Source organism: Dermacentor silvarum, chromosome 3 (assembly GCF_013339745.2).
Source record: "Dermacentor silvarum isolate Dsil-2018 chromosome 3, BIME_Dsil_1.4, whole genome shotgun sequence".
Classification (NCBI taxonomy): domain Eukaryota; kingdom Metazoa; phylum Arthropoda; class Arachnida; order Ixodida; family Ixodidae; genus Dermacentor; species Dermacentor silvarum.
In genome coordinates this window covers 224,203,322-224,217,801 of record NC_051156.1, presented here as the reverse complement: position 1 = coordinate 224,217,801, position 14,480 = coordinate 224,203,322, and the positions used below count along the sequence as shown (strand labels likewise).

General features: G+C 47.1%; 1 protein-coding gene across 8 annotated transcripts in view; it reads right to left on the bottom strand.

Moving 5' to 3' along the window:
• The window catches only part of LOC119446776 (solute carrier family 35 member G1), an 84,587-nt gene that overhangs the window by 2,951 nt on the left and 67,156 nt on the right, over positions 1-14,480 (bottom strand). For 6 of the 8 annotated variants that reach the window (XM_037711320.2, XM_049664377.1, XM_037711322.2 and 3 more), the window contains one exon: positions 2,437-2,747. In XM_037711320.2, coding sequence (XP_037567248.1) covers positions 2,437-2,675 — 239 coding nt within the window. In that variant the 5' untranslated portion in view covers positions 2,676-2,747. Of the gene's footprint in view, positions 1-2,436; positions 2,748-10,492; positions 10,666-13,600; positions 13,731-14,480 lie in introns of those variants that run through there. The other 2 variants (XM_037711324.2, XM_049664376.1) reach the window with 2 other exon arrangements.

Sequence of the window (14,480 nt, the reverse complement as noted above, 5' to 3'; positions counted from 1 at the left end):
GACTCGGACCTACCCGCGAGCCTGAGTGGGCCTGGCTGAGTAAGAACTCCGGCGAGTCTGAGCCCGAGTGAGCCCTAAGCAAAAAAATATACTTTGTCTGAGTGAGTTCCGTTTGTTTTGCCGACCTAATAAAGAGAGAGAGAGAGAGGAACATCGCTAATGTCGCGACGATGGCGGCAACGCGATGCGGCGCGAATCTTGCATCGCACGTGTGCATAAAAACATCGAGCAGGGGAATACGCGGGCGCCTTTCGCGTTGTCGTTCGGTTCCGCGTCGCACCTGCAACTCCCCCGAACGCGCGCGCACCAGTTTTCACCAGTTTTACGCGCGTCGCAGCACCGGCCACGCAAGTTGACCCCGCTAAGTCTAGACTGTCCTGGCGCCACGCTTCGACCCCGCCTCCGCGTATCTCCTCTGCTTCTCGTTTTCCTAACTATTCGTGCACTCACAGCATGCTGGAGGCAGGTTTGGAAGGGAAGTGGGGGGAAGGCTCGCTGCGAAGCGCGATACATCTGGCCACATGCAAAGCTTTCCCTTTCGTCCTTGCTGCCAAGATCAGACAAAGCTAGGCGCCACGGTGCTGTGGACAGCGGTGTTGCGAGAAGCGAGCTAGATCGACGTCGGCCGAGCTTCTCTAGTTTCGTATCGCTCGGTCAGCTCAACGCTTGCTCGACCTCTCCATGTTCTGTCTGGACTGAGCGTCGACGTTCGTGCTGTCGTACGGAAGCGGTGCTGGCTGGCATCCAGCGCGACTGACATCATGCATGACACTGGTCGTTTGCTGGTTGTGCTGTGCATCTATATACGCTTGCGGCAAATTCTATAATGAGTGGTACTCCTGTTGCTTCTGCGGAGCGGCCGTACTTTCCAAATGTCAAGCGCAATTCCTTCGAGAACAACAAGGTGAGCCGGGCTTTCAGAGGTGCTCTCGTGAATCGTAGTTCGATTGAACATCGGTTTAGCGATATAGCTTTCACTCGGACACTTTAGTGCCTTGGAGGAATAAAATAAAAAAAAAAGCCAGCACAGAGCATGACAATACGCAGCTAGCTCGGTAAGCCAGCCATTTCTGGCACCGCCGCTCCTTCTCTCCGGGGCCCATCTGCGCGCTGACTCTTGGGGAGTAGGCCCTCCACGGTTCCTGGACCTTTTCGAGACATTACTTCGCACGCGGTAGCTCTTAATGGCGCCCTTATTACGATCGACCTTCCCCGCCCTCATCACGCGCTCTCCGGTCGGTCTTCTCTCTCCCGTACTGTCCGCGCTCTCAATAGCTAGAAATTACCGCTTGCGCATCACGTGGTCAGGGCCTATTCCCATGCGCCTTTCCTTTACATTTTTTTATAAGTAGGCTTCATGATGATCACGTGACGCGCACTCTTTTTCTTTCATCCATGTTCGGTGCTCGCTTCAGCGCGATTGGCAGCAAATAACGATGCCAGAGCAGTGTCACTGGTGGAACTGCACATGTGCAATTATGGCATTGGTGCCATAGACAGAGCTGCTGTTGATTCTGCGAACCGACCGGGACTTGCGAAATTTTCAGCGCCTCGAACGATGTCGGAAAATTCATAACGCAAGCAGCGAGCCCGACCTTCAGCGGGTGCTCTTATGAATCGTAGTTGAAAAGTAGCATTATACTCAAAGTGACGCTTTCTTTATTCACAGTTTTAGCAGCGTCCTCTTTTATTTATGAGACAGCCTCCATACCGTACAGTGCCAAAGAAAGGACCGAGTTTTATCTTGAGCTGCCAAAAACGCACACGCACGAGTCGCACGCATGCGCAAATCAGAATTTACATTTTTTTCAAGACCCTTTTAGCAAATTTATACTTATACATGGCGGCACCTACGGAAGCGCGGTGAAACGTCATCAGTAATAACAGCCAGCAGGCAGACTTCCGACGAAGGGTGAGATAACTCGCTTACACATTCTTCTTTGATGAATGATTAGTTCCTCAAATTTTATAGGTCGGCAAACTCACTCAGAATCGGACCGACCCGTGAGACCGAGTGAACCCGGAGTATAATTTCGGTGAGTTCGAGTGAGCCCTAAGCAAACTATATATTCTATGAGTGAGTTCTATTTATTTTGCCTATGCCTATATGGTCACGAGTGTGTTTGCATAGCCACCACACCGTTCCCCTAACAACCCGAAATGGAGGCGTCTTTCTACTTCTGTTAAACGCGGCTACATTGCTACGCGTCTGTTCCCGTCAGGAGGAACAAGAAATGCCGCTATCTTGAGTTTTCTACGTCGAGTTTCGTGCAGTTTGTGCTTCAAGATTAGTTTCCAAACAGAAATGGCAGAGCAGACATATTTGTTGGCGTTGAACGAGTGCGCGGTCAGCTTGGTGCAACGGCACGTACCAGTAGTGCGTGTTTTCAATTAGATATATATACGGCTCACAATACGGAGCAGGGTGGCACGCACTTGAGTCTCTTGACGATGACGGTGCAGATGGAGAAGAAGAAGCTGGACAGCGAGGAGAAGGCCAGGCCTTTGTACAGCTCCCACGAGTGGCCGGAGGAGCCGTCTTCATCTTCGTCATCGCCGGCTGCCCCGTTGGCGTACGGCTTGCCGTCCACGGCGGTGGCGGAGTAGCCATCGTGCTCTTCGTCGGCCGTCTGCAGCAGCGGCAGGGCCAGCGAACACGACGAAGAGGTCGGCATGGGCCGCCGCCGGCTGGTGGGAGGAGGAGCCTGGCCCGACGCTGCTCAGGACGCCTCATCGCCAAAGGCCATCTGAATCAATCAACAATCAAGCAATCAAGCAATCAATCCCACAGTTTAACACAAATGGGAAGCGGTAAGGAGTTATTATGGTAAGAACACAGCAGGCGCTGTGGCTAAGAGCAAGTTACACATTCTTAATAAAATGCACCGAACGGCATACCCCGCGCGTTGCCCATGGTGCTCCGAGAAGCCAACGCTTTTACACACCACCTGGACATGCCGGGCCATCCCCGGACTGCCCCCCAAGCGAGTGTGGAGCGGTGGGAGGAGCAGTTGGCCAGCGACAGCCTTGACGATCAACTCGGTTTGATCGACAGGGCGCGCAGAGCGGCAACTGCCTGTGGCGCCCTGGACTGAGGGCAGCCACCTCCGCTTGAATGGGTCCCATGAACCAAGTGGGCCCCACACCACAAACCACATTTATTCCGTCAAATAAATGTTTTTCTCCTTCTCCTCCTCCCTGAAAACGGTGTTGGGCGATGGGTAGCCTGCGACAACAGCTGCAGAGAACTGGACCACCTCCAATTTCGATTTTAAGAACACCACGTGATGACACGCAAAAGTTAAAAACAGGGAGAGCATCATATAGGGGAGCACCTTTATACTAGTTCCTTTATATGCAGCCATATGCGTGTCCCTCGCAGCGCGTGTAATTACATTGACTTCCGAGTGCTTGAGGTTTCTGAGAAAAATAAAAGGGAAGACAAACGTGTCGGGTAAGAAAGTAAAGCAAGACGAATATTTCACAATATACAAGTACGCTTCCGCGCATCCGTGAGGCATCATTTAAGCTACGGTTCCGATTTTGCTTTAGGAAAGAGAAGAAACAAGAAAGACGGTGACATCGACAGCATGGTAATGCAAATTTCGCTAGCACAGAGCTTACTCTAGTATTAGGTTGGGTTAAATTACGTTAGATTGTGAAAAAAAATGCAACTACAAATCAATAGTAGCTATATAGACAGTTTCGCACGCGCCTTGGCAGCAGTGTGTTTGCGACCTCAAGAAACTTCCAGTTCTTGAGGTCGCAAACCAAACCAAACCAAACTCTACGAAACCTACACCTGTCCACAATAACCACAACAATTGTGTGAGCGCATGCTGTCAGTAGCGTATGATTCAGAAATATATTTTATCATGTTCCATTGACTACACCGGTATATTATATTTTCACCATTGTTTAACCATGCGCGTATTCAACGTCGCCTATGCTCAATGCTTGCGCATATAATGTAACTGAGTAATGAAAGTTAGTACATGTCCAGCGCTTGTCCCGTGTATTTCATTTCTTTCTTTTTTTTTTTTTTGACCATGTGATCGCTTCAGTTCGCGCTTCCAAAGTATGCAAGCTACTCTCAATGTCACGTATTACGTGACGCGCACCTGCAGTTTAATGGTTGTTCCGCGTCCACCGCAATGATCACGAGTGGCGCTGGCTAACACCCACGGGGCCAGGCTAAACATACACGTATGTAATAATACTGAAGAGAGTAGACAGATGGACAGTGGTCGCCGTATAGCTGAATTGGTATGGCGCACCTCATGCGTCATGTAAATGGCGTGGAAATTCGTCTCTTCCAATTTTACTTTGCTTTTTCTTTATTACAACTACAAAGCTCATAGTAATTTTAATCCTCATATGTATGTCATTATTTACTGGTTGCGATTTTTGCAAGCAGGCGCAGACAAGCTGACGTCACACGCTCGGCATAGTGTTCCTCTCGGCTCTTACGCATAGACATGATGTACACTGCCTTGTGCAGCTTCTGTGATTGTGACCGAGACTCTAATGGATAAGGCGAAGTGATGCATCTCAAATGGGCGGCCACTTGTACTCCCCTAAACCGCCGATGAAAAGCGTTCTAATAAATTCTTTAAGTGGACAAATCTTGTTCGGGATTTCCAAAGGCTCATTATTAACTAAGTATCAGTTATCATTGGCTCGCTCTCGATCGAAATGCCGATTTAGGATCACAATAACGCCGTACTTACAATAAAGTCCTCGAGCCTTTGGCTTACATGTCTTTCTTTCAGTAAAAGCGACCAGCAATCAAAAGCCCGCGGAACAGCGTTATGCAAAAACTAAGTTTATTCTCTAAAATGACCGAATTCCATTTACTAGTGGAGTTTGACGTCCCAAGACGTCCCATAGCTTGAAGTTTGAAAGAGGCTCCGGAATCATTTCAAGCTTTTGTGCACGGACGTTTGAGTTTGAAATGTTTTATCGCCCATGTTGCGCGGTTTCAGAGGGGGGACCCGCAATCAAGCCATCCTGAATTCTGTGAGAATGCAAGGGAATGCCAGTAAAGTTCAATGCGGAGCTTATGGTCATCATACGGTGAAGAAAACTATAACTTAGCTCACTACTGAGGATCGGACCAAGGCCACTGTGGCCGGTCGCGCGAACCACCACGCTGCCGCCTGGAAACGTGCACGCCGTGCAGCGACGGAGAGTGATGTCGGGCGCTTAATACTGCGAATCCGCAGAAACAGTTTTGTGCTGTCCAAAAACTTGCCAAATCGTATTGACAAATGTCCACGCAATCATCGGGGAGAACGACGTTCATCGTCAATAACTCGCAGATCTGAACATACGAAAGAATGAAACAAAGAAGAAGAAGAGGCAGGCAAAAAAAAAAAAAGACAGAAAAGACAAACAAACAGCAAATTGTTTTTGTAATGCGATCCGGCGCTGTGAGGTCGAACAAGAAAGTTGGCCACACGTACAACTTCCCAGAGGTTTCATGAACACGTTTCTGTTTATGAAACAGCTTTATGTTATAAACATCTGCTTAAGAATCGCAGCATGGATGCGAAACAACGTTCTAAAAAATATCCGCAGTTGAATCCGAGGAACTCATACGCCAAGGGCAGAGAAGCTGTATAGGGGAGTTTTCAAACCCTTCGGAAATATACTAGGGGTCTGTTCTCTTACTACCCGCAATCTGGGGAACAAAAATTACTGATTACTGGCTAAGATAAACCGCGACAAGAAATTGCCTATTCGAGTGGCATACGTATACGCAAGACAACTTTTATAAATCTTGACAATTACGTTTCAGAGCCAATTCCGGGCTCCAACGATAGATGTTTTTTTTTTTTTTTTTTTTGACACTTACAACAAACCACGACGACGACACTGCACGAACACCACTGCGGAACTCCGGTCAACAGCTTGGCTGCAAAATGACCACACGAAGCCATAGCAGTGCAGCGGTTTTGGGTGCATGTTGTGCGCAGTCAGAACGCGGCAACAGCAGTCTCAGTAGTTAGCCTCTTCGGTTACCACTGCTCCGGGAAATAGACAACTAATGCATCGCAAGGACAACGTGGATATTTTCTCCGTCTCGTAGCGCTGATGGTATACCGCGAACGCTAGTTTGCACTCCGGAGTCTATCGAACTAAAGCAGCGCATTAAGTTGTGAACTCACGCGTTCTGTGCTTGATACCTCACAGCACGTCGTCGTTGTTGTTGATCTCACGAAAAGTTGTACGACTCAACACCACTCGTGTTGTTGTTGCCCCCAAAAAATGGCTTCTTGTTGATGTCGATGGTGAGTGCTTTCGAACAAGTTGTTTTTGTTGCCTCAAAACCTGGCTCGTACCCACCAGGGGGATTTATGATTATGATGATGGCCTCATGCTATGGCTCGTACCCACATTGGCCACTATTCTTTCATCCGCAGTGATCGTCTTCTTTGCTCTCTTTGTTTACGTCAGTCAGTACGGTGACAGCAGTGGCTCATTAATGCTATCCCGCGACGGGAAAGTAGTGAGTTCGGCAAAAGCGCTATTTACAACGGGGCGATGGTATTTATGGCTATAAAGACCAACTTTAACGCTGCAACAAAATCAGATATTGCAGTTCTGTAGATTGTACCTGAAACGTTTAAACGTAACAAAACTGACACGCTAAATTGCGAGTCAAGTCGAATTGCAATTTACGCAATACTGCTTCTTCAGCTTATGAGTTTCGCAAAAGCGCTGTTTCCGACGAAGCGGTGTTTTAACGCGCAAGCGTTAAGGGCCCCGTGTCGCAGAAATCCGGCGTCGCGTCGGTATCGGCGTCGGCGTAAGCATCGGCGTTAGGCGGAAATAATCATGCCGAACCACATCATCCCGAACCACCCCGACAGGGCGGGCCCTTCGCGTGGAGCAAGGCGTTAGTGAACAAAAATTGGATTTTTCAAAGTAAAATCCGTCCGATAAATCGTAAAGTACGACTTAACCACAACCCACAGACGTGATAGCGTCGGATTGTAATTAGAATATACGAGAAAAAAGTCCTGATAAGCAGCCAGGGATCTTTGTATGCTATCGCGTTCCACTCTTAAAGGCGAAGCTTAAGCGTCCTCCAATTCTGATGGTGTTTCGCTGTACTTTGGTTCTAGGCAACATTGAGGGGAATGTTGAAAACCGAGGCTTTCTAAATTTTGATCGGGCCCCATGTCGCAGAAAATACGGTGTCGGAGCCGGCGTCAACGGCATCCAATAACGCTATCGCGTTCCACTCTTAAAGGCGAAGCTTAAGCGTACTCCAAATTTTTTTCTTGAGTGACATGTAACATACCAATTGTGCCCACTATATGACACTCCATCCAAGTCACTTTTCTGAATTGCGACGGCTAGTTTCGTTGCGAAGTAATCGAGTTCTAAACTTGATCCACTTGTTCTTAAGCTCTTTGCAGCTTTTGTCATATTAATTATTTTTTAGTTTTAAGTTCTAAATAAAAAAAAATTACATATCGCTCGAAGAGGTCACCAGAATTTGTATATTTCTTTTTAATGCAACGATATCCGCTCAAATGTTTCGAGCCCTTATACCTAATAAGATCGTTTCTACAGTACACAGTAAGAGATTAGGATAGACATGCTCTTCATCTTAACCATTCCCGTTGAAGTGATAACACCTCGAGAGCGTTAAAACGAGGATCGAGATGTTGATATGAGCATACATACGTATATCGATGTTTGCCTGTTGTTGCCTAGAAACGGCTGCAGTACACACTAGCTCCGAAATATGTATCACGTGTGCAAGAAAGAAAGAAAGAAAGAAAGAAAGAAAGAAAGAAAGAAAGAAAGAAAGAAAGAAAGAAAGAAAGAAAGAAAGAAAGAAAGAAGAAAGAAGAAAGAAAGAAAGAAAGAAAGAAAGAAGTAAGAAAGAAAGAAAAAGAACGAAAGAAAGGTAAACGAATAGAAAGAAAGAAAGAAAGAAAGAAAGGAAGATTTGACGTAGGCAGTTGCAATCTACAATTTTGTTTCTTAAGGATTGAACACTTCAAAAGCTGTTGGCGTTCTTATCATGTTTAGTGCATTGGGAAATATTGCTAGAAATTCAAGTTTAAGGACAGATTCGACGCGAACGTATAGGGGCATTGAAGTTACCCCAGCCAGACAAAAAAAAAAAAAAATGGTGTATAGAGGGGAAATTTTGAGATTATTCCGGTGATTCGCTATAAAGTTTATTTGCCAAATAGGCCGCAAGCAATTTTATCAAACAAGAACTGAAAATTCCCATCTAGAATGGAAGATTGATATATATTTATTTAAACGGATGCTCTTTATGAATACATTGAGGATGCGTTGCGAAAAAAATTATGGACCGGACCGAGAATTATTTAGCACATCGTAAGGACAATGGAGGGGCCTATGCCCCCGCGGGGTAACGCTGTTATGTTTTTTATTATTGAAGTCTATTGAGACGAATCGTCCGTATCAAAATAATTTACTGTTAGGAAGGTTGATCTCAAAACTAAAATGATAAAACTATTAATAAAATAATATTTAAAAAGGCACATAATTTACATACTGCAATTTCTACCGAAAATAATTACTGAAAAATAGGTGTTTTCCTCAAATAGCCAAGGCCTTCAGCAAGTGACCCCCCCCCCCCCCCCCCCCCTTCACGGGCCTGCTGCCCACCACCATATACAGTCGCGATCACACCGTGGTCACGACAGCTACACGTCGACGCTGCGTCCGTGATTTAGCTGAATATATAGGCTTCGTTTTGACCACAGTGAAGTACAAGAAAGTCACATACACCCCACTCCCAAGTTAGCTAGTAACTTCGCTGAGCAGCTCCAATGCCATGCACCTTTTCGCATGACCTACATACCAGCACCACTCATACGACCGACCACGTTCACAGAACCAATGCACAGGATTTTCATTCGATTCAACGCCACTGTTCACTGTACAGTAACTATTGTCTCTGAAACATATATGTAATAGGAACTCTTGTAATTGTAGCTGTTGCCCACATATATATGTGCCTCTGGTAAAAGCGATCTCATTCATCAACCACCGAGTGGCGGTTTCGGTTATCGGTGGCGTGGTGAAATTCTCCGGTGCGTTAGATGCGTCAGTCAAGAACCCCCCCCCCCCCCCCCCCCCCCCAACGACAAACACCTCCAAACATACGAGCTTCCAGAAAACTCAACGCCTCCGAAGACAACGCAACATATAGTAGCGACTTAGTACTGGCTCTTCGCGCGAAGCCTTCGACTTGAACGGGTGCACATACGGAGTGCGTTTACGCTTCATGAACGCGGGAGGATCGAAGGCGCGCGCATCGAAGCGCGGCGTCATAAAGCACAAGCGTAACATGTTTTGTTCGTTTAAAAGTACTTTTCAGATTTCGGTTCAATCACAAAAGAAGAAATTTCATATTTTGCGCTTACCTCGCGATTCTTAAAGACAATGTTGTGGACCAGGAGAGTAGAGTTATAAGGCAACTTTTCTCTTTCGGCAATGCAATGCGGTTACGAAGTATAGTGGTAGAGTGCCGCATCACAACCACGGGATTCTTGGTTTGAAACCAATGACGAGGGTCTGTATTACCAAAAAAGTTGTTACACTAAAAGTTTTTCGAGATCAGATGCCAGGATGTTGGACATATTATAAGCGAAGGCGGCCGGCCAGTTGCAAGCAGCGCTTCCGAACGAAAAGCTTTGTGCTTGGAGGGAATTCGCTTTTAAGCACAATTCTAAGCGTAAGCGTTTTTTTGTGAATACAAGCCGTATCCTGTAGGGTATTCGCATAGTGCATAACTGCATGTCCTGTCGCAGACTGCGGTGGTGTGCTGCCGAGCGAACAAGGAGAAACACGCACGACAGTGACATATGCTTATACTGCTATAATCATGCGTCTTCAGCTCGTGTGCCATGACGGTGTTGTAGCGCGCTGAGTCTCATACTGGGGATTACACGCTCAAGTGCCGCTGTATATTTGGTATACGCAACATGAAACCTGAGCGCTCTGGTCCCGATTGAAAGGCATTCTGCACGCGTGTCTTCGATATATATATATATATATATATATATATATATATATATATATATATATATATATATATATATATATGCACAGACCCGCAAGCGGTCGGTTAACCTTACAGGGAACTGACCATGCAAGCTGACACTAATCTGCTTAGTGCCATCAGCACAACTTGAAACGGGAACCGTAAAAGCAAAGCAGAACACGTCATACACGGCATCACATGGACGTGCGGTGTTGCATCATTTCACACATCGTATCGCTGAACGCTGTACGGTTCCTTAATTAACACATCCTCTGTCAAAATATCCCTGTATACGTTCCAAACGCGCAAGCAACGCGGAAGCGAAAATATGCGGTTCAGTCTATTAAAGCCGTTATAATTTATGTTGACACTCGCCAGCGTTCAAAATCTCTTTCATCTGCAGAGAGAAAGTTGACGAATGCGATTAGGAGCGCGTGAGAAGCCGCTCACCGCTGTCAATGCAGGAGTGGCGGGGTTCGTGCCGAGGCAACCGTCCGGAACAGAACAAAGCGGCCGAATGAAGGCATCCCCTTTTCTCCGCCGCCAAATGCAATTTGCGCCGACAGCGCTCGGCAGAGCGCGGCGCGATGACGGAGAATTAACGTCCTAGCCGTTTACGACCGCCTCTCGTCCATCCGACGCGGACACGCAGCTGGCGCTTGGGCGAAGAACAATAACCTTCCGCTCAATCAATGCGCGCGAACTGCTCCGGACTCGGCGAGCTCTGCGATGGGACGGCCTCGTTACGCGCCGCGCCAGTGATTCCGTTCACTCGTGACGAAAACTCACGGCGGAGACAGCGGAACGCCTGCGCGAACGGGGCGAGTGCCGATGGCCATAAGTTGCGCCGGCGGCTGACGTCCTGTCAAAGATAGATTTAACTCGACCTACACGTGTAGACGTTGCAATATTACTGCCACGCCGGGGCGTGTACGCGGCGATGCAACTTTATCAGCACTGATGATGGTCACTCGCCTTCGCATAGCGTATTTGTGGTTTTGACTTTTTTCTTTAATAGCGGAGCTGTTTAGGGTTGAGCTCCTGCCGTGCCCGGCGTGGATCAGAAACTATCATCATCAGCATAGGTTCGAGCGTCGTCGTCTTCCGCAGCTGGCTGGTTGGCGCCCCTCGATTTGCGCTCGTGCTCGGCACGGCATCCAACAACACGTAGAACATCAATTTCGGCTGCATGTGCGTGCTGGTTTGGCTCCATGCGCGTGGCGGTTTCCCGCCAGTTGTGCCTTAGCACAGGACGAGAAGAATGGTATGGCGAAGAAGATAGCATTGGTCCACGTGGAGAAGACGGGGATGAAGAATCAACATGTGAAGATGAGTGTGAAGAGGCTGACGAAGAAGAGGAAGATTAAGTGCGTGACAAAGAAATGTTGACTGATGAAATAAAAGAGAGATGCATTAACTAAGCCATGTGTTTGTGCATTTTCCGCGCAAAGTTTCCCTGAGTTTGCTTCCTTCTACTTTCAGCTAAAGCTTGATGGCCTCTAGCGAATGGTGATTGCGGTTCTTTGCGACATCGGCGAGTTACGGCGAAATGTCGGTGAGTTTACGAGGTTCAGCTCAACTAAACGGCCATTGTCTGATTGCATGTGCTGGAATAAATGTATATATTAATTACCAGCAAACAGTGGCGTTACATCATCAGCAGCAGCAACCTATTTTTATGTCCACTGCAGGACAAAGGCCTCTACCAGCAATCTCCAATTACTTGTCTTGCGCTAGCTGATTCCAACTTGCACCTGCAAATTTCCATTTCATCACCCCACCTAATTTTCTGCCGTCCTCGACTGAGCTTCCCTTCCCCTGGAACCCATTCCTTAACTCTTAATGGTCCACCGCTTATCTGCTCGACGCATTACATGGCCCGCCCAGCTCCATTTTAAATGCGAAGCATTTCGTCGCGAACATTTTTCACTTTGACAGTATCTATCTACCTATCTAGCCGCCTGCGTCTTGGTGTTCTCATGGTCGATTCGTACCAAAATTCGCATAGTATGACAAGAGTCTATGACGAACATAAATGATAGGTCATGACATGAATATCATGAATGTGTGTCATGTAGGTCATGGAACACCTGCCTACGTCTTGATGCTTTCACAGTCGTTTCATTAACTTGGTAGGTACCAAAATTGGCATAGTATGATAAGAGTGCATGACGAACATAAATGATAGGGCATGACATGAATGTCATGACATGCGTGTCATGTAGGTCATGAAACAGCCGCCTAAAATGGCAATGACTCAGCGAAAAACGCTTAACACTCAAAAACCACAGAAATGGGTTCGGACGTGGGTACTAAGTGAAGAAAACGCTGAAGGATGATGGCAGAAGTCATAGTCATGAGCATGACTCAGCAAAAATGACAATGACTCAGCGAAAAACGATTAACACTCAAAAACCACTGAAATGGGTTCGGACATGGGTACTAAGTGAAGGAAACACTAAAGGATGATGACAGAGTTCATAGTCATGAGCATGACTCAGCAAAAATGACAATGACTCACGAAAAATTATGAACACTCAAAAACCACTGAAATGGGTTTGTATATAAATGATAGGTCATGGCATGCGTCTCATGTAGGTCATGAAACAGCCGCCTATGTCTTGATGCTCTCATTGGTTGACTCGTTAACTTTGTAGGCTCCCCGCACACTGCTTCGCATAACATCGATTCCCACAGGGCGTGGGATCTGCCGGCTTTTTTTCTCTTAAAGTCAACTAGAATACCGGATATCCTCGTTTGCTCTCTGATCCACACCGCTCTCTTCTTGTCTGTTAACATTCCGCTTAACATTTTTCATTCCATCGCTCTTTGCGTAGTCCTTGACTTGTTCTCGGGTCTCTTTGTTAACCTCCTAGTTTCCGCTCCATATGTTAACATCGTTAGAATGCAATGATTGTACACTTTTCTTTTCAACGACAGTGCGAAGCTCCCAGTCAGGATTTGGTAACGCCTGCCGTATGCCATGCAACCCACTGTTATTCTTCAGTAAATTTCCTTTTCATGATCAGGGTCCCGTGACTGACCTAGATAAGCTTACTCCTGCACAGACGCTAGAGGTTGAATGGCGATCCTGAATTCTTGTCATGTTGCCAGGCTATTGAATATTACCTTTTGTCTTCTGCATAATAATCTTCAACCCTACTCTTACAATTTCTCGGTTAAGGTCCTGAATCATTTGTTACAATTCATCCCCAGCGTTGCTGAACAGGGCAATGTCATCTGCAAAGTACATCCAGATACTACTAAATCTGTCTACTAAACAGTAGACATCTGGGCAGCTTCAGACGCACCAACCGGAGTAAGTTTAAGAATTTTGATAGTTAATTTCGGGGTTGCGGACGTATAGACAGGTAATTTGAGCACATTATGTGTCCTTATTGTTAGTTCCAGATTTCATAAGCGAATATAACCTCCATAGCAACGCTACCAAAGTATAGTTGTAATAATAAAAACAAATCAAACAAAAGAGCATAATGACCTCGGCAGAGGAGACCAGAATATAGGGTGAATGTATAGTTATCGTTGCCAAAGACTTACCAGGGTTGTTTCTCTGTGCCCGCTAATTTGTCCCGGTTCTTCAACGTGCGACAGATCACTCGTGAGCCGCTGAAATATACAGAGAGCGCAAGTGCCGCTTCTCACGCACCTTGTCCCCTGCTTAACGACAGCGAGGCACAGGTGCGCGAAGGCGATGGCGCGCATGTGGTCCGCTCTGTTATAGTATATATATATACTCCAGCCTCTGTATCGGTTCTCCTCCTCGCTCGCTCGGTCGGCCGTGTCGCAGTCTCACCTTTGTCCACTCGCGCAGTGGCCGCGACAATTCGCGTCGTCACACGGCGCGTGACGGCAACGCACGTCAGCGCGGCCGCCCGCAACTCTGCGGCCGATCGAAGAGCTCTGCCCCAGCACGTGTGATCAGACCGGCCGAGGCAATCGGCGTGCCGAGAACAATTGCTTCTGCGCATTCCCCAGAAAATATTGGGGCAGTTGGCGTCCTAGATCAACGTTGTAAAGCGCCACGGAAGACGCAGGCAGGAGGCAGGACGAGCTCTTGATCCGTTTACCCTTCTCAAAATAGAGCCAAGTCCTTCTAATACGGGTGTCACACGGCCCACTTTCCATCGCGATTGTGCCCATACGAGATCGAAATTTTCGGTAGCGATTGGCTGCTTTGCGAAAGTCGCGGGAGAGAGCCAATCGCGGTCAAGAATTTCGATCCGTATCAGGCTAGATCGTGATCGAAAATACACCGTGTGACACCGGTATATTATATATCCATCTTCATGATGAAAGACTGCGTATCGCTTAAGCAGATTCCGCAATAGAGCGTTCACGGAAGGAAAAAAGTCGCAATCGCCCGACAGGCGATTGCGATAGCAAATTAGTGGACAGCTATACGAAGTAAGGATAGTAG